Below are 19,279 nucleotides of genomic sequence, written 5' to 3'. Positions count from 1 at the left end.
GGGGATTGAGAGTGGGATGTTAATTGAGGTGGGAGAGCTCCAGACAGCCGGCGAGCACGAGGTGCGGCATGCTCAATCAATGGGCCAATCGAGGGTAAGCCAGGAGCTAGTCCATTTAGTGAGTTGCGGAGAAAAACGTCAAGCAAAGACAGGAGGATTATTAGCAGTCAGATCGACGGAGTGAAGCATGTCTTGTCGGAGTGATTTGAGACTCAGGGGGAAACCGAGAGGCCGAAAAAGGAAACGAACCGATCAGATCTCCACAGCGGGGAAGTCTCGCTGTGGTGAATCGTGCTTTGGAGTGGCCACGGCATTTTTTTTTATGGTATTCAACGCAGTGTAATATTAATGTTTACCCAGTACTTGGTTTGTTCGATCTTCTATAGCCACAATTTGTTCGTATGCTGTGTATAGCGAGATTTGTGTATACGGCCTATAGTCCTTGGATAAGCCCCGCACGTGCCTCTTCCGGCTGACTCAGCGTCTCCGAGTTTGCTTTGTTTGGGTCCTTTGCCTTTCTAGGAAGTATGTATAGCCTCGCTCTCCTCTGTCATTGTCCTTAACAGCGGCAAGAAACTGGCTCCGATTACATTTAATCACCATGGTAAGCTGATTTTAAACAACCCTCCTATAACGCCCGCTAATTACATACTTATAGGTCCCCTCCAGCAATACTCCCTTTCGCCCTTCCCCGCTGTCCTTTAACTCTCCCCGTGCGTCACCTTTCCGACGACCATCGACCCCCAGTTCCCCTCCGACACAAGCTCGCCCAACTACACCAGGGAGCTCCCCGAGCAGAGGATATACCCCGGTTGTATCGCCAAGCAAATTGAATCAATCCTATACTGTTGAAGACCACGATGCCTCCCCCAAGAGCCGGGAGCCGATACCCCAGCCTCGATTCTCCAGGGATTCTCCGTCGTCCCCAAGCAGAGGAGCAAGCGCAATAGATTCATCACCATCGAGCATGGAGGCAAAAGCGACTAGTATGATGGCTGCCTCATCCGATGCGGCAGCTAGGCTGGCCCCGGCGCAGCTCAGAGAGATACGAGAGGCTTTCCAGGTCCTGGACAGAGATAACGATGGTTTCGTGGACAAAGAAGATGTGGCGGATGTACTTGTGAATGTTGGTAAGTGAAATTTTCAATTTTGATGTCTCCAACCATAGTTATAGCTAACAACTGTATCGGAAACAGGCCAAGACCCGTCCACTTTGTCCCAATTCTTCCCTCCAGGAAGTTCTTCGACAATTAACTTCCCTACCTTCCTAAATACTCTTTCTCAATTACTCTCACCATTATCGTCCAGGCAAGAACTGGTCAATGCTTTAGCGGCTTTTGACGAAGATGATAGCGGCGAGGTCGATGTGGAAGAACTACGTGACGCGCTTTTGAATACTTCCCCAGACGATGGAGAGCGCCCACTCACGGACCGGGAAATCAACGAAGTCCTCAGCGGGTTCACAGGCCGCAAGGCGTTTGGGGGCAAACTCGGCAAGGCTCAAGGGAATGGAAAGAGAGGAGAGGTGCTGAGATACCAGGAATTCGTCAACACCGTTACGGGGGGAACAGAGAATGGACAAGCGAAAGCGAAGTGAGGCACAGCTAATGAGATATGCCACTATATTACGGGTCATTATTTATTGCGGTTTTGACTGGGACAGGCGTTCAGGCCGCACGGTTTGTTTAGGAATGATTTCAGATGGCGCTCTGGTAGCTGCGGAGCAAATTGAACCGCTATTGATGTTGGTGGACACTATATGCAAGGAAACATGTATCACGTCGAGCGTTATAGATGGCTAGTTGCAATGTAGCTCCTTAAAGCAACCAATGTTTGAAGCCAAAACGGCCCAGTCAGAGCGTGGCTGGGGCAGTAAGGTTACGGAAGCACGTGGCGATACATGGCCAGTGTGTCGAAACCGACCATCATAAAGTCGTAGGCATGAGACATCTGTTGTCTTGTGCACAAGCGGATTGTCGCGTGTATAAAGGAAAGCGGTTTAGCGTATGCAAATAATGCTCTTATTCCCCATTACTATTAGCGCCGCGTGGACAAGCTTAGACTTGCTTGCACCTTAGATCGAGGCTCCGCATTCCTGCGAAAACCGCCCGCCACCGAAATATTTCTCGATCCTTGCTTAGCGCTCATTCTCAGTTGACTGCATCTCTGGTTCCGCAAAACCATTCATGGACCGTCTTCTCGTTGCTGGCTGACTGGAAGATGGTGTGTTCCCCCGCCGCCATCCGCGACCACCCCCGACTCCATCCAAATCCAGACCTCGACCAACGTCAACATGTCATCTCAACTTCCCACGCAGGCTCAGCTCAATTTGGCTGCTTTGGCCGGTTCTCCATCACCACGGACGATGCGAGGCCTGCGTAAGATCCAGTCTCACCACAACCTCTCCTCCGGCCCTCCCATATCCTCCCAGCTCTCCTCCGCCCGCTCCTCCGCAGGACCCGACGAGCTCTCCCACCCGACCCAGTTAGAATCCCCTGTCCGGCTGCGAACACATCGTCGCGCGAGATCGAACAGTGACGCCTCATCCCGCGGTGCTCCAACGATACCTGCCCAGCGACGGCCTGGACGTAAGACAGGGTCTGGCTTTGGAGTAAAGAAGTCCCCTTTAGAAACGTTGTTACGAGACGGTCCCCAACAGGGGAACCTCCAAGAAACGCTCCAGGAACTGCGATACTTGGTTCTATCTACAAGAGTAGAAGCAGACGGCGATGGCATGGTACAGTTCGCCTTATAAGTTGTCTTTCTGTGGACTGCTATTTACTAACTCCTTACATCCAGTCAACATATAGAGTCTACTTATGGCTGATCCTCCTCGATATCCCACCACTCCCTACCGATCAATACCTCTCCCTTATCCATCGTGGACGTTCGCCTGCATATACAAAAATCCGCAACGACACCTTCCGCACCCTAGCCACCGATCCGCTCTTCAAACGCCGTGTCACAGAAGCTAGCCTCATCCGATTGTTGAATGCAGTGGCATGGAAGATTCACGATGCGAAGATCAAGAACAAGCCCAAGTCCCGTCCATCCTCGCGCCGACGTGAGATGGAACTCCTCATCAACACACCGCCAAGCATCGCAGAAGAAGAACCGTCAGTGGAGGAGATGACGCCCAGCAGCCTCATCAGTAGCAATAGCAGCACAGCAGCAGTTAGCCCTGGCATCACCAGCGAGTCGGCAATCTACGTGCAGGGCATGAACGTCCTCTGCGCTCCGTTCCTCTACGCAGCCCGCAGCGAAGTCGAGGCATTTGCGCTTTTCCACACTTTCATCACCCGTGAATGCCCCGGCTACATCCGGGGTGGCATGGACGGTGTTCATCGAGGGCTCAACCTTGTTGACCGATGTTTAGAGATCGTGGAACCCAAACTGGCGGCCTATCTATTCTCCAAGGGATTACAAGCGAAATTATACGCATTCCCATCAGTCCTGACGCTCTGTGCATGCACACCTCCGCTCCCTGAAGTCCTCCATCTGTGGGATTTCCTATTTGCTTATGGGCCACATCTCAACATCCTATGCATCGTGGCGCAACTGATATTGATGAGAGACACCCTCCTGAAAAGCTCAAAGTACGTATCACCCCTTTTCTATGTTTTCTTTTTCTCTTCCTTTATCTATCTCCGAGCCAGCCAGCCAGCCAGCCAGCCACAACCTGGGCCCAGTTTTTAGTTGACCAGCCACATCTATTTCCCCTTCTCATCCAAATTACTTGCGTTTACGCTTGCTTTTACTCCACTACTCGTTCCAACCGATCAGTCAATTAATTCATCTAACTCGCTCTTTCAAAATATTCAGTCCGAACAAAATTCTCCGATCATTCCCACCCCTCGACGCGAAAGAGACTATCGCTCTGGCCGCCCTAATTGTTCGCAAGATCCCCGATCCCCTGTACGCCGAATTAATAGACCATGCGAAATGACGCGCATGCACTCACATCATTTACCTCCCTGCATACGGCACATCCAACTCGAGCTTTGTACCGTTGTCTTCTGTAGCTCCTGTTGCAAAGTCCGGTTCAGGTTCGCTTGGTTCGGGGAATCCATGGGATGAATAAAACCCACATTACCAGCCGGATCTCAAATCCACGTCTCCCTGACTCCACGCATACAAATTTCGGTCCCTGTATTATTTAGGTGTTGTTTAACTAACTATTATTATTTCTTCTTTACGCCCTTGTTTTTAGGGCTTGTTTGTTGTTGGACTGCTCCATTCTGTTCACACGTGGCGTTTCTGTTTCTATTGAGAGACATTGGTTTGCCTTTTTCAATAGGCCTTTTGTTGTTAATTTTTTTTATCCCCATTCTTGCGGTTCCGCGTACATGGAGGGATTACATTGCTTTATTTATGAGACGTTAACACGATTGCATTGAACGACTGATGTGGATGGATTGATTAGGGCAAAGGCAAGGAGGTCGGGTTCCATTCCAATGGATGAAGGACTGCCAGTATTGCCAACTTCGGCATGACATACGCGGCAATCGAAGGAAAAGGAAAAGGAAATGATTAATGCATGCATCATGATATACTTACTCTATTCGAGATAGCGTAGCATTCGATGACTGATGACTGGAATGGAATGATCGATTGACTGCGTTGGCAAACCTGGTACCTTATCATTAACTAGAGGCTGACATGGCGTAGATGGTTTTCATTAAATCAAAAATTCGGAATCCATACGATTCGTAAAACACATGCTTCTTTTCTATCTCACGCCTATATACGCCTATACTATTATACTCTCCTTAGCTACATAACCCACTTTTACAGAAAGCCAACAGCGCTGCGAGACAAAAAAAAAAAAAAAACAGAAAGAAAAAAGAAAAAAAAGACAACCAAACAGACAGGATCGGCACCAAATAGAAGATGTATCAAGCAGTAATCATTCCAGAATCTCTCTCAGGTATAGGGAAACGGAGAATGAAATTGATTCCGAGAGCCAGGTAAGACTGTTGACGGAGAAAGCGAGATATTAAGTCACGATAGTAGTGCTTCCTCCGATTCCAGACCCATTCACGACCAGTGGCCGGAAGCTGTCAAGTTGTTTTGGCTTTGATTTAGGGCTAGACTCTGTGGCATTGTCCTGCACAGCCTCCTGGTTTTGGGATAGCTCGTCTGTGTCTGAGCCCGAACTCTCGGTTGTTGGCGGGGTGAATTGAAACTGAGTTTCTCTGTAGGCAGAAGTAGATAAATCACTATGACGAGGGGTATATATATCAGAGGCAAGATTATATGGTAATGTGGGCGGAATGTTCTTGTCGATCTTGACGCGAATTCTGAAGCGCATGAAAGAGCTGTTGTTGTACAGGGTTACAGCGCGTTTGGCCTCTTCTGAGGAGCGAAGTGTAACACGCGCGGTGGCTCTGTTCCGGGTGGGGTTGGCATTGAAGCTCGTGTACATTGGTAGTATCTCGCAGTGTTCCACGGTGACGGTTTCTTGCAGTAGGTTGTACAGGTCCTGGTCCGTGGTTGCTGGGTTGAGGTTCTGGATCACGATGCCACGGCGTAAATTCTGTCGCGGATATGTTTGTGGATGACGGTTATTGTAATTGTAAAAGGCTTTGCGCGCGGTGGTGCTAAAGTTATTGGGCCCGGTGTTGTTTGCTACGGCGGGTTGCTGCATTTGGTGGGACATAGCAAATGTAGGGATAAATCCGTACCCCATCGGGTCGCAGAGTGAGGGTTGAAGGGTAGGTGAATTCGGTACGGCTGGTACTAGTGGGCATGATTCTGGAAACATCGGCATGAAGGGTTGGTGAGAGAGAAATATCGGGTTGAGCATAGTGCCATAATCTGGGCTCTGATATGTCGGACTCGGCGGTATAACAGACCTTATCGGTATGGTTAGCATGGAATTCTTGGCACACGTTAAACTCAACACTGAGATAACTTACTCTGTAGCTATCGGTGATGGTGGCATAGCGGCATTTCGGGACATCCTTGATGGTGTTGAATACCCTGCTATGTAGTTCGGTTGTGTGATACAGGGTGGGCTCTTGGTAGGTCCCGCAATGGGCTGAGTTGGCGAGCTCGTCCGCGCAAGAGTGACAACCAGGCTTTGCCCTTCCCAACCGGTGGTAGACAGTCTGTCTAGAAACCGGCGTTTCTGTCAGCCATTTTTCCGGGCAGAAGTAAAGAAGCTGTTGCACGTACGATATGTCCGCCAGGCCTCATCCTCATTCTTCACAATAATCTGTCCCAGCCCAGTGGGAAATCCACGATGATCATCGTAGACCACTGCTTGTCGAATGTGCAGCGCAGTTTGACGGACTAGGTCCTTGAGCTCTTGCCAGCGACAGCGAGCTGGAATCTGATTTCTCAGTAAGACAAGTCCGCGAGTGAGTGGTCTAATGGAAACTTAGGGAACTCACCCCCTGTAGAAACAGGACAAACTCTTCCTCGGATCCTCGAGATCTAGCCGCCCGGGTTTTCTCGCCCAATGGAAAAGACATTGCTTCGGTAAGACAAGCGTCCGCTGAGAGTGATCCAGCGATGCAAGCAACAATACCCCTCCAGCAAGATATCACGTAGTTTCGTATCCGCTCGGACAGTTGATATCACAACCCTCGGAACAAGATGTGAAACCAAGAAAGGCCGGGTGGAACAGTGGGGATATCTCGGTAAATGGAGGTAGGGATACCTAGGAAACAGTGTTTCTGGTTTTTGGCGGGATAGCCTGCACTGGTAAGGCGTTCCGATATCAACGAACAATTGTAGGCACCAGATTAAAGAACGGGCGGCTTCTTTGCAATGTCGAGAGCTGCAAAGTCGCAGCGAGTTAAAAGATATCGAAAAGAAGAGCAAATTCTTCGACTTTAAGCTAGAAGAGTCAAGCAAGGCCAAAGAAGGACCGAAGTGGGCGAGAAGGATTGGTGCTCCGATGTACATCGAGGCACTATAACCCGGTAGGTAAGAGGGCAACAGCCACAACCGCCGGAATGACCGTTTAAATTAGTCAAATGACAAAGCGTCGAAGTGGGTGAAGCAACGGTTGAGCGAGAGGACGAATAGACGGTTCAAAGAAAGTGGTTTCTTCATCGAGGGGCGGAGGGCAAAGGGTAGGTAAGAGTGTCACCGACAGATCGCTGAGCCCGCTGACGAATAACAAGGCGCAGTGCTGGCGGCGTCAGAGGGTGAAGATGTGTCAACTCGACTGGGATCTGGAATCGAGAGGATCGGATGGAGCCTGATATGTCGTGCATGATCAACCGTGGTGGAGGAAGGGAAGAGAAGAAGAATAATAATGTGAAGTGAAGGAAGCACTGAGCAGCATGAACAGAAGCAGACAGACAGCCACTGCAATCAGCACAGGCAGGACACCTGAACTTGCTTTTTCCCCCTTCCCCATCCCCTCTTGATAGTTTGTGCTTTTCTTTTTCTTTTCCTTCCGCGTCGACTGCGCATAACAGATCGAATCGAATGCTAAACTCTATCAGGCTCGCGGCCCCATACAATCACATTGACAGATCCTAGTCGCCCACCGCATTTCACCTTCGCACAAACCTGGTCGCTCTCCAGATCTTCGTCGTCGAATAACACCACGGATCCCCCAGTATTAATCTTGGCACTATGGGCGTTACACCGCCAGATTGAGCCCGGGGCCGGCCAGGGGAAGAAAGCTGGAGCGTCTAGGGAAGCTGCTGTGATGGCAAAGAGCTGTCTGAGTGGCGGTCTTCTGACCTTGCATATCCCACCTGTGCTGCAACCAGTTGGTGGGTAATACTCAGCAGCATTACCGCATCCAAAATGAGGCGATGTCATCAAGCGAGGGGTGAACGAGTTGGTCGGTCGAGGTTCGAAAGTCCGAAAAGAGAGATCCAGTCAAAAGCAAAACACTGCGCGCTCATGAACTCGAGATGGATTTCAAAGCTTGGAGACAATTCACGGTTCGGCCGTGATTGGCGGACGCGATCTGGGAGTTTCTCTTTTCGATTTCTTCAAAAATAGATCTTCGTAGGACAGTTGTGATGTATCATGTCCGATGACACGCACAAACCGCACAAAACCAAACCTGAGAAGAGGGACAATTTCTTTCTCTTTGCTTCCGATCGACAAAGTGCAAGGCGAACAGACGGCCCTGGAAACCTGGAATGACCATTTAGAGCGTCAGCGAAACACAGCAGCCCGCCCAAGGCATTTGGGGCACCGCAGCAAAGTGACCTCAGCCTATTCCTCGTTCCGCCTCGGATTTCACCCCCTCAGTTTCGCTCTAATCCATCGGGGATAACCCCTGATCGTTCTTGCATGAGAGATATCCATCTAGTTGCGTCAACAGCGAACTCGGCCGCCCTTCAAGCGAAGTGCACCATGTAGGTACGTCGGGTACGTACATTGTACGGTGAGAGTTTCGCTTGTCAGTTATCGCGCGGAGAGGCTGAAATAAATTCCGACTTGGAGGCAGCAATAGATTTCCATCCACGAATTACCTCGGTTGAAGGCGAAATTATATTAACTCTTTTAGATATATACTACTTCGGAAGTGCGATATCAGTTACAGATTTGTGTTTCGCAACAATATATACAATTCGGTCGAGACACCACCTGTTCTGTCCAAAAGGGTTACCCTTTGTTGATCTGGATGCGCAGACATGAATCAGATATGGTTCTTTGGCCTCTATAAACCTCTTTCAGTGCTGTTACCTGGAAATAACACAATGTGAACGGACACCTTTACTTCGCTCTAGATATTTTTCTGAGCGCACCCCCGAATCTTCTCGACTATTGTTTTCTCCTAGGCCTCTGGCCTCCATCATGTGGAAATTGGCCATTAGAATGACTGTCGGATTCTGTGGTTTTTTGTGTTACTGAAATCCCTCTGCCTCATGGGATCTTCCTGAGCCGAAGCGCGAGGCTTAGGGCTACACCAAGCCCTACTTACAAGATCCCTGAATATTTCGTTGGCATGGACCGTAATCGTAGGCACAAAGCGTCCAGGCCAAAGGACATGAGTTATGCAAATATGCCCCGCAGGAGAGCATTTCGTGGTTGATATGGCCCATCTATCAGTGGCTGGGCTGGTATCTTGACAATTAGCACCGGCTGTGGTTGTACGATACGCCTGAGATCTTCAGCCACCATGTTCTGATTAGGTATGGAGTATATCCTTCCTGTCGACCGTTTATGACGAGACAGTTATCACTATTCACTGATGGGGGCTCGCGGAAGCTGTTGCTACCTCTGGCTAGAACTCGGCGCCAGTACAAAGTACACAAAATACGGTGTACGAGGCCATGGCCCATGAGTCACGCCGATCACGTCGCGTGGACAACAAGCCCTAAGCTTCACTTCTCCTGAAGGTGGACTCAAGAAGGTCCAAGGCTAAGAGTAAGACAATTATTGTTTGGAGACTTTGGACCCAGTCAGGAGGGACCGGTCGAGCCCTTCCGGGGCGCGACAAGGCTGAGGCTGTGTTTCCAATGAGCATCGGAATGTGGCGCAGGCACCCAACGATCCGGGTTTTGGAACAATCTCGAAGGATAAAACGTTCCAAAGGACCAACTCAAACTCAGCCCGGAGGGGACGGATGCGCAGTCTAGACTCTTGATTTGGTATGAGCGTCACTGTCAGACGGCTCTGGCGGAAGGCAAGCAGCACATCACATGGCATGATGGTCCTGGCAGTCCAACGGGCTAACCGACTTGATGCGGTCTGATTGAATATGGATACTAGAGTCTCAATCAAGTATCTGTACGTTGGCAGTGAGGAGCTGCTCCGCCGGCCTCCACTGCCAATACCCATAACATGATAACAACTTCACAGGCCCAGTGTACAACTGCGCAGCAGCTTCGCCTGGCCTGCAAACACCAAGGCTCAAGCCCCAACCCCAAGACGAAAGCCCCGTGTTGTGGCAAAAACTTGAAACAAATGGACGACACGGTCTAGCTCCACTAGTGATCAACTGCTCCACCGTATCGGAATTCCAATTCCAAGGCCAAAATTCCAGCAGCAGGAGAAAAGAAAAGGGGGCTCTGCGGTCAGCGCGCTCTTTTCTTTTTTCGTGGCTGTGGCTGGCTGTACTGGGCACATCGAGTGACTGTGTCAGTCGCAGACAGGCCATGCCGAATGACCGATGCTGATGCTGATGTAGGGCGCCACAGCTGTGAGCTGAGCTGAGGCTAGTTCGGCACACGGCTGAGTCTCACGGCGTTCTCCGAACGGCCAATTCTGCTGCCCAGGTTGAACCAGGATTTCCACTATTTGGTTTTTACTTTTTTCTTTTTTCCCCATTCCTCGGCACAGGCACGAACCTCCTTGTCAATAACCCGACCGTCCCGTTTTAGGCACCTTTCATTCTCAATCGAATCTTGATCCCGACCTTGGGCCGAAAAATACCCTCGAATCTTCTCCGATCCCCTGTCTCACAGTCACAACCCACACGGAAAAACGAGGGGTAGGCCGTACAGAAAAGAGAAGTTTGTAGTCTGTCCGTCCAAGTGGGCTAGTCCAACCAAGACAGGCACCGGTTATTCTCTATCTAGTTTCACACTCATCTCTTTTCCCCCACAGGTATTGAGCGACCGACCGAATTGGCACAAGCATTGATCGCCCGTGGCTAACCTAATTACCTTCCAAGGAAAGTCGACTACGGCGCACATGGCAAACTAGTGCTTTGTAGCTCGCACCGATACTAGTCGATACTGCAGGCTAGTCTAACTCTACGGAGGAGTAGGAGGACGACGGACGGACTGCCGGCCTACCGCTAGTACATACCAGTAACCAGGCTACCACTCCCAGTCTAACCTCTTTTCCAAGTTCCAACTGGGGCGACATGTGCTTGGGCCTTCTGCGCCCCCAGATATTGAGTCACACGAAGCTGAAGTTTTCAACTGATCCACTGCGGGGTGCGTGAGGAATGAATTCAACCTCAACCTGAACGTGTTTTCGTTAGAGGGGGGAAGATTGAGGAAAGGGATGAAACTAGACTGCGTACTCGTAGTAACCAAGGTACCCGCCGTGGTAACTGGTCAGATTAAGTCGACTCGTACTCGTAGCCTCGTACGGGCCAGATGGAAGAGCTACTACTAGTTCTGGAAGTATGGTATGGTCGGTAGATGGGATTCCGTAGTATCCGTAAGAATCTGGAGAGTGAGACGGATGATAGACGTGAAACGACTCCGACGACCGACACCGAGAGTCCGATTTCCCGTCACGTCTATCATCATGTCAGGGACAGGTTTCGGACGGGAGGAAGCGCAGCTCAGCGCCCGCAAATACATGGTTACTGGGTTAGCTAGTAGCTACTGAGGGAGCAGCACCCAGCACGGTGGTTCACTGAGAGTCGTGACTGACTGTCAGCCACCACTGGCCCACAGCCGTGGGCGTGATGATCTGAAGGGAGAAGGATCTGCGAGATTCATGAGAACGTGGCGACAATCGTGAGCGTGCGAGCGAGGATCTCTGGGGTTTACCGCTGATTGACATTGTGATAAGCGTGTGATGTGCCTGTTCTGTAACATGGACTAGTGTTTGATTTTCGCCATCGAGGGATAGAGGCGATGGAGGAGTGGGTGAATCTGAAATGATAACTGGGTCTTATTTTCGGTAGTTTCTAATAATCTCTATATTCAATTTGGGGGTTGGTTTGGTCGGAACTTGTCCTTCAAACACTAGTAACTAGATACATGGTGTTTTATCGATTCTAATAATGACTTTGGGTATTGTCGCAAAGAAACGAAATGGCCTGAATTGAAAGTATGATCGTCGCTATTGGTATCACCGATGGCGCGGGGTAACTCGGGGCTTTGATTTGCGATACAGAATTCCAAAGTGCGTCAAATCGGGGTAAGATTTCGGTGTCGCAGGCTCGGAGTAGATAGATATCATGGCGCCAGGCCGGCAAGCGAGTGTGAATCTTGATGCGGACTGGTGGTATACGGTCGCAGTTCATATCGAACGAAGGTTGCGCACAGGGTACCATCACAGTCTCGCTCATGGACGGAGAGCGTTGTTGGTTAACAGTGACTGGACCAGCCATTGTTGTTGGACCTTCGAAGAGGTCATTCTGCGCCAGCACAGTGAAGATGTTCCCGGAACATATTCAGAGTGAATGCTGTTGAAGGGGGGAAGAGACCAATCGAGGGGCAGGACCAAAGCGTTGGGGCCTGCTTTCCCAGTACCGTGTATGGGGTTGACGAGAAGAGGAGTTCACGTTGGGGAGTTTCTCTTGTATTGAGATCCGAGTCCGAAAGATAGGGTGTTTTGTCACGTCGAGTCAAGTGCAGGTGTGCGTTCAGCGGATGAAGCCCACCATGGAGGCACAGCGACTGCAGTAATACGAGTTCATTCCGAACCGAACAACTCCGGGTGTAGATTCGCTCTCGAGACTCATAGAGCGTTGGCACCGTGAACAACGGACGATATCGAAGCCCAGGGAGCCTGGGGTTGAGCCGGAGGGAGCGACATCTTTGCTTGTGCTTGAGGGCGGACGCGGGACTTGGACGGAGGACGAGCTCATGGTGGCTGTGTGAGGGAGGGAGTAAGTTGGGTGGTTGTCCTGATTTCTATAGCTGGCAAGAGATCAGGGAGAAGGCGAAAAGCCCAGCAGTGGTGAAGAGCAAGAGGGTTGAGGAGCGACGGAGCAGGGCGAAGCTGCGCAGCCTGGAGACTATAAATGCTGGCGCAAGGTATAAGTTGCACTGTTTCAGGGTCAGATCGACCCACTTGCCCTCAGGCTTCCGTTTTTCCTTTCCTCCCTGTTTTCTGTCCCCACCCCTGCTCAGCCCAAGGATTTAGTGCGCTCTATTGGGAAAATCACGCTAAAACAGAGAAAATAATAATTCATTTTTTTTTGTTTTTATACTCCGTCAGAGTGAAGACACTCCTGCCGATTTCTCAAAGTGCCGCCCAATTTGAAGCTCACAGAGTCAAAAGTCAAAACTACCCCAGGGAGATGGACGGCAATGTGGCTCGCTCCACAGTAAATCCCAGATTCAACCAAAGAAAGTCTGTGGAAAACGAGCCCCGTGGCCCTGAGCCATGGGTACTACTAGGTGCACGGAGGATGGTTTGCTTATCTTTCCCTGGGATTGCACTGCCTTGTTTGTGGAAGTTGTGAAGCTTAATGCAGGATATTGTCATTGTGACTGCAGCTGCTATTTTGGCGGCGCTTGATGGCAAATAGAAACATGCATTATCAGCATGGTGGGCTTGTAGGACGTGCAATAATCTTGCATAGCCAGGCGTAAAGCATTGCGTGACTGCCAGTCACTATCAGGACTGCATCACCGAGGTCCTTCGCGTCGTCGTCGTCGTCGTGTCGTCATGACTGGTTAAGACGAAGCGATCGCCCGCGCATACTTCACTACTCCAGCCCAACCTGCACCTTGACCTCTGGGGAAACGTGTAATACCCATGGTTATCAGTTGCTGAATAAACCACCCGGCTGCATAACCTGCCGTTTTAGATTCAGTTTCAACGGCCCCATATATCCATTCCCATGGTTTATTTCAGAGGACAATCGGGCGAGTGGGCATCTGACTGGCATCTCATCAGGATCTGTGCTGCTGCTTTTTAAGGCACTGATTCATTCTGGCTTTCTATTGCCGGCTTCATCGCCCATCGGGCTGACAGAATACATCAATCCGGCTCTCGGCCTGTGGCTGTGGCCCTGCACAATGCCCGTGCCAGCAACATCCGTCCCATCCGTCTTACCTCACATACCAACTGACATAAGACTTCTCACATCGTTAATTAATTATGCCGAGATAAATGCGTTATCTCTTCCCGGGCATGAATGACTTATTCCCTCGTGGAAACTCTGGCGAGAGGCGCCAGTCAAGCGGACATCCAGTCGCCCAGCCGTGTCAGGCGTGAAACTCAACGGCTGTATGAGGAGAATGCTGAGGTCGCGAACGGACATGGATCCACTCTGGGCGTTTCACAGTCCCGCCTGTGTTGGTGTATTCACTGTATCCGGAAAGTAGAGTTGAAGCTATTTTCTACATAGAAGATAAGGACAAGGCCAACTTTATTACACCTCGACTCAATCAGTGTGCTGTTCCATTGGTTGGTCGTTTCCCCGATCGAAGTTTCTTGAGTGTATCTTACCCACATTGTATCTGGCAACGGAGTGCAGCTGACAGCTTCGTAAGTAGTGATGGCCTGACTATGATTGCGCGAATCTGGTGTTTTGGAGTTCTGGGCTGTTTGGTTTTCTGGCACGGACTTCGGGTGCAAGTCTGGTGCAGGGCGGGGCAACCCGCGCTCGACTCTCCTCCGTAGCCCGTATGTCGATTCTCCTCTCCACAATGTTGTTTTGTTCCTTCCAAATCCGTGCTCTACAGTTGACTTAGTCTGAGGCATTTTCGCCAATACCCGCCTATCTTCTCAGTATTCAATTTGCCGATTCAACCGACCATCTTTTGGCGTCAATCCTGTCGAACACCGATGAGGCATTGCCAATGATGACGTCTTCGATAAACACGTGAAGAATATAGAGAACTGAAGCTTTTGTTCGATTTCCCAGTTTCAGACATTCCATCCTATCCCAATTGTTTTTGCAACGGCTGCCTGTGAGGCTGTGAGCATTCCAGCCCCCCTGACCATCTTCTCTGAGTGCGGGAGCGGAATTCCCCTCTCACTCCGTCCTCATTTTTGATCTGTCACAGACGGTTTGACGGAGATCGAACTAAGAGGACGGAACAGCCCGTATCATGCATAGAACCCCGCATATCATTACCAGGAGGGCATTCCCCAAGCCCCCATAGTGCCCTGTGATGTGTTCATCACCTTCCGCTAACTGACTTCCTCTCCGGCGCAAACTCGGCGCTGCCCCATATACTAGTATCCAGCCCGCGCAACACCTGCGCCAGGAATAGTGCCTTTCAATGATCCGCCGAGGCGTATGCGCGATGTTGTAATTGTGCATAACGTGCGATGTTCGCCTGGTCCTAATGTACGTGGCGCAAATGATTATCTGACTGCAGCCGGCGCTCAGGCATTTTCGAGATGATAAACCCCTCATTCCGCTCCATGATTTGCCAATTAGCCTGAGGCGATCGAGCAAACAGCCCATCAGTGCCTCTTCTACGGAGTAACTGGGATCGTGCCTTCTGGTCCGCATCAGGGACGCGTTGGCAGAAGGGCCTCTGACATCATTGTAGATACTCTCTCGAGTTTCCCCTCAAATCAGTGTCAAAGCGAGAGTTGGGTCCTTGTACAAAACCTCCCGAACTTCCGTAGGATTTGAGGGTAGGCACGATTCAAGATAGACGAAAATGGATCTCTATAGACTCTGGCGTGAGCCCGGTTGAATCATTGCCCGTATTAATGCTGATTGTGGTGGTCGCTTCCCATCGGAGCCGACGTCATTGGGAGGGATGACTGACGACAGATGGAGTTGCACTCCGGCTGCTCTGGCAACGGTCTTCTTACCTGATGCTTCCTGAAGTTTCACTGGAAGCTCATAAATAGGTATCTTATCTGACAGGCCGCATTCAGTTCTACCAAGCCGAATTCCCATCATCGTTACATCTACGGCCTTCGATTCTGACACTGGTTAATATACAGCGTCTCTGCCCCGCCACCCCACCTGAAGCTCTGACCGAAGCACCACCCCTCACTCATTCTCCGACCTTCTTTTCTGCGCTCAAACTGCTCCCTCCATCGATCGTTCATCCCCATCAGAAAATACGTGCGAAACGCAATTCCACAACAATGGCTGGCCCAGCTCCAAACCTCCTCAGCTTTCAAGACACCGGCGCTCTGGCCAAGCAATTACGGCCCTATGTCCTCCGAAACCAGAACTCGGCCTTAAGTCGTCATGACACTTTTCGCATCGCAGTATCCGGAGGCTCCCTGCCTGCTGTTCTCGCCAAATCACTCCTTGTCCCTGGAGATGGGAGCCCGGAGGATACTGCCCAGTTTTCCAAGTGGGAGATCTTCTTCGCGGACGAGCGCGCCGTCCCTCTCAACCACGAGGACAGCAACTATCGCCTTTTGAAAGATGAGCTGCTCAGCAAGATTCCGTCGGATCTGGGCTCCCCCAAAGTGCACCCAATCGATGAAGCCCATGTCAACGACGAAGACCCCCAGGAGCTCGCGGATTTGTACCAGGAAGACCTGATGCGCTCTTTCGCCGCCAAGGACAGCGTGAAGCTACCTGTTTTCGACCTTATTCTCCTCGGCTGTGGTCCGGATGGTCACACTTGCAGTCTCTTCCCTGGACACGAATTGCTGCGAGAGAAGGACTCATGGGTGTCCGCGATTAGCGACTCTCCGAAGCCGCCACCAAAGCGCATCACCCTCACACTGCCTGTTGTTACGCACGCTGTGAACATCGCCTTCATCGCTACAGGCGGTGGCAAGAAAGAGATCATGAAACAGATCTTTGATGCTGAGGAAGGGAGGAGCCTTCCATCCTCCCTCGTCAACCAGGGAGCAGGCGAGAAAGTCACCTGGTTTACCGATCATGCTGCTGTGGAAGGGGTCTCCTTCCCGAGACGGGGAAGCCTATAATTTTGACCACTTCCACGCGAATATGAGAAAAAAGCTTCACGGACTAATGAAATGAAAATTGTTTTTCGTCAAGTTGGCTATACTTTGCACCTGTCGTATACCTCAGTATAGAATAAACGGAGTTGGGGGTTTACTCCGCTATCATGCCTTTATAGAGAGAGCCCACTTAGGTTATCGCGTTAATTTTCGTAATTGTAATCCTCGGCCTGTACGCTGTAATGAGAGCTATATGGCATCTCTTTTCCCATGTCATTATGTGCCCACCTAAAGTGATATCGATAAACACATACTATATAACCGATGGGATGTTTCACAAAATGGCGAGCATATCATCCCAACGTTAGCCTATTCTAGCAATCATTGAAACTGCTAGATATCTAAAGGCCTGGGGGATTGAACGTTGTCCATGCCACGAACGCTGGTGAATGGGCCTTCCTTCGCAGGCGGAGGTGCCAAGCTTTGGTTGTTGACGCCCGTGGGTTCACCGCAGCTTCAAAGCTTCGGACTCGCTTCCCTCATCTTCAAACTGTCGACTGCCTCGACTCTGAGGCCTTCATGACTCCTTCACTCCTCATCCACTCCTCTACCGTCTGCCGAGCCCCGGGTTGAAATTCCCCAACTTTGGGAACTATGCCAATCCCCACGCGTTCGGTTCCAGGCCGGGAGCCCCGTAAGCAGGTAAGGGTCTAATTCCCCTTAAATTTGCATCTGCACAGCCTCTTACAAATGCACAAAGCCTGGCAATCCAGGGCGTACAATTCCAACCTTGAAACCTTCCACCGCCGCCTCACAATCAACAGAGATACCTTCCAAAGCCTCCCCCGCGAAAACTACCTCCTCTACCCTTCCGACTCGTCGCCAAAGCCTCATCCGCCCAAGTCAGTTGAAGACTCCATCCTCTACGAAGTCCACCACTGTTCCTACAAGCACGAGGACGATTGCGCGAGCCCCAGAATCTCCTGTCAAAGGCCCAACGCCCCCAGTCAAACATGATGGCACCGTCAAGCAGCAGATACGGCCACTGTCGCCCAAGAAAACAGACATGCCTCCCCCCGCGAGACCAGTTCGATCGACCTCTCTGAGACAGCCCCCGAGTTCAAACTCAGGGACGCCGCCAGCGCTACGGGGGCATGCAAGACACAGAAGTCAGATTGTGACACCGGCTTCCAAAACCCCTCAGGTGTCATCAGCTGCGACAACGTCCAGGACCCGGAATCAGTTTTCAACGTACCAGCAACACTTTTCACCCAAGAAAACGCCTAAACCACCTACGCCGACACCGTCTGCTAATGCGCAATCTGATCAGAGCTCTTCCCTGATTCCTTCGTCTTGGCCCGAAGTTGGAGCGCTACAAACCGAACTTCTACAGCTCAGCCTTTTGCACAAGTCTGGATTGGAACGCAATGATCAGCGGGAACGAGATGCCGAATCGAAGCTACGGAGGAAATACGACTCGGTCGCAGGAAACTACAGGGCCATCTTGGACGTGGAGAAGGAGACACAAAGACAACTCAATGGGCAGGCGCTGCATCATTGGCTTAAGAACGCGCGCGAGCATAACGGGCAGCAAGGATTCGCGGAGCAGATCCAGCTTCTATCGCTAATTGCTCAAGAGGTGTATGATATTGATGATAGCCACAGCGGGCGGTACACAATGGCCATCCTAGAGTTCGAGAGTTGGCTACAGAGAGTTGAAGAAGTGCAAGAGGCCCGAATGTCACGCGTAGGAGGACAATGTGCTGACGATTTCATTAACCCAATTCACCGCGACTGGAAAGATGAGACAAATGCTTTGATAATGAAGCTAGAACTTGCATCGAGGCAGCTTCAGAGTCTGGACATTTCGGGCTACGGAGACTTGGAGGCGCTCGACAATTCTGCATTACTCCGAGTAGTCAAAAGTCTGGGCGCCTTAGTGCACCAGATGGGCGAAGAACTGGGCATCATCCGCAAAATTGAGGCTGACATTGTGAAGTCGGAAACTACATGGGTTAGTCAGCTAGCCCAGCAGTTGGTTGAGATGCAACCACGAGCGGTTCCTGCGGCACCGAGAACCGGACTTTGGACGCGATCATCGTTCAAGTCATGACGGGCTGACTCAACCACTACGTTCCTCTTCGGGAAGTATGATCGACCATACTATTGGCAGGAAACAACGGCCAGAACCTGTTTAGTTGGGTTTAAACTGGCATGGTGCTACTAAGTACTACTACGAAGCAGCTGGCTCGGTTGCATTCGTCTCGGCAGATGCACGGTTGAGCCAGACTTAAACTCCCAAAGGGCCGTTGGTTACAAGAAACCTGTTTGTGCAGAGTATCTTTCAGGCTTTGACCTGCTCGTCCCGCCATCAGGGCGTGGGAGGAATATTACACATGGGATGGATGATCCCTCCACATATAATAAACCTGGAATGCAATATAAAACCCCCAAATAATGCAGGTTTTTGTCCTGGAAGGTCGGCCAGCTCTCACATGCTTTTCAACTACCCCACCTGAAGCTGAGGAATTTTGATTCAGAAGAACGGTGTGAACTGCAAGCCGCGTTGCCAATCCACCTGTTGGTCACGATAAACAGAATGGAATGCGACAAAGCTGGCCATCTTGGTGGCTGAGCTGAGAAGAGGGAGCAAGTGGACCAGTATCTTTGATACTTGCTAAAGCGGGATGGCTGCATATCTGGATCGGAGCAAGGAGTTGTTTGCGGTCGCGACTAACACTCACTAGGGTATTGGAATATATCATAGCGTGTAAGATGGAAGGAAGATCCTCGAGAACAAGGAACAAGGAACAAAACCTGAATC

At 50.7% G+C, this 19,279-nt stretch overlaps 7 protein-coding genes across 7 annotated transcripts; 4 read left to right on the top strand and 3 right to left on the bottom strand.

The window, feature by feature from the left end:
- Positions 1–601: 601 nt before the first annotated feature.
- Positions 602–1,597, top strand: APUU_11841A (putative calmodulin; the record flags this gene model as incomplete). Its single annotated transcript, XM_041697976.1, has 3 exons — positions 602–604; positions 659–1,130; positions 1,197–1,597. The coding sequence occupies 3 exons, from the start codon at positions 602–604 to the stop codon at positions 1,595–1,597; spliced, it is 876 nt and encodes a 291-aa protein (XP_041551207.1).
- Positions 1,598–2,293: 696 nt separating this feature from the next.
- Positions 2,294–3,946, top strand: APUU_11840A (uncharacterized protein; the record flags this gene model as incomplete). The annotated part of the gene is made up of 3 exons (XM_041697975.1): positions 2,294–2,737; positions 2,800–3,596; positions 3,823–3,946. The coding sequence occupies 3 exons, from the start codon at positions 2,294–2,296 to the stop codon at positions 3,944–3,946; spliced, it is 1,365 nt and encodes a 454-aa protein (XP_041551206.1).
- Positions 3,947–4,996: 1,050 nt separating this feature from the next.
- On the bottom strand, positions 4,997–6,476 carry APUU_11839S (uncharacterized protein; the record flags this gene model as incomplete). Its single annotated transcript, XM_041697973.1, has 4 exons — positions 4,997–5,855; positions 5,919–6,114; positions 6,178–6,334; positions 6,396–6,476. 4 exons carry the CDS (start codon positions 6,474–6,476, stop codon positions 4,997–4,999), a joined length of 1,293 nt encoding a protein of 430 aa, XP_041551205.1.
- A 970-nt stretch (positions 6,477–7,446) lies between these two features.
- Positions 7,447–7,785, bottom strand: APUU_11838S (uncharacterized protein; the record flags this gene model as incomplete). The annotated part of the gene is made up of 1 exon (XM_041697972.1): positions 7,447–7,785. The coding sequence occupies one exon, from the start codon at positions 7,783–7,785 to the stop codon at positions 7,447–7,449; it is 339 nt and encodes a 112-aa protein (XP_041551204.1).
- A 3,877-nt stretch (positions 7,786–11,662) lies between these two features.
- On the bottom strand, positions 11,663–11,998 carry APUU_11837S (uncharacterized protein; the record flags this gene model as incomplete). The annotated part of the gene is made up of 1 exon (XM_041697971.1): positions 11,663–11,998. One exon carries the CDS (start codon positions 11,996–11,998, stop codon positions 11,663–11,665), a length of 336 nt encoding a protein of 111 aa, XP_041551203.1.
- A 3,680-nt stretch (positions 11,999–15,678) lies between these two features.
- On the top strand, positions 15,679–16,479 carry SOL1 (6-phosphogluconolactonase; the record flags this gene model as incomplete). The annotated part of the gene is made up of 1 exon (XM_041697970.1): positions 15,679–16,479. One exon carries the CDS (start codon positions 15,679–15,681, stop codon positions 16,477–16,479), a length of 801 nt encoding a protein of 266 aa, XP_041551202.1.
- A 630-nt stretch (positions 16,480–17,109) lies between these two features.
- Positions 17,110–18,568, top strand: APUU_11835A (uncharacterized protein; the record flags this gene model as incomplete). Its single annotated transcript, XM_041697969.1, has 2 exons — positions 17,110–17,157; positions 17,216–18,568. The coding sequence occupies 2 exons, from the start codon at positions 17,110–17,112 to the stop codon at positions 18,566–18,568; spliced, it is 1,401 nt and encodes a 466-aa protein (XP_041551201.1).
- Between the last annotated feature and the right edge of the window lie 711 nt (positions 18,569–19,279).

Source organism: Aspergillus puulaauensis, chromosome 1 (assembly GCF_016861865.1).
Source record: "Aspergillus puulaauensis MK2 DNA, chromosome 1, nearly complete sequence".
NCBI classification, from domain to species: domain Eukaryota; kingdom Fungi; phylum Ascomycota; class Eurotiomycetes; order Eurotiales; family Aspergillaceae; genus Aspergillus; species Aspergillus puulaauensis.
This window is presented reverse-complemented; position numbering and strand designations above follow the sequence as displayed.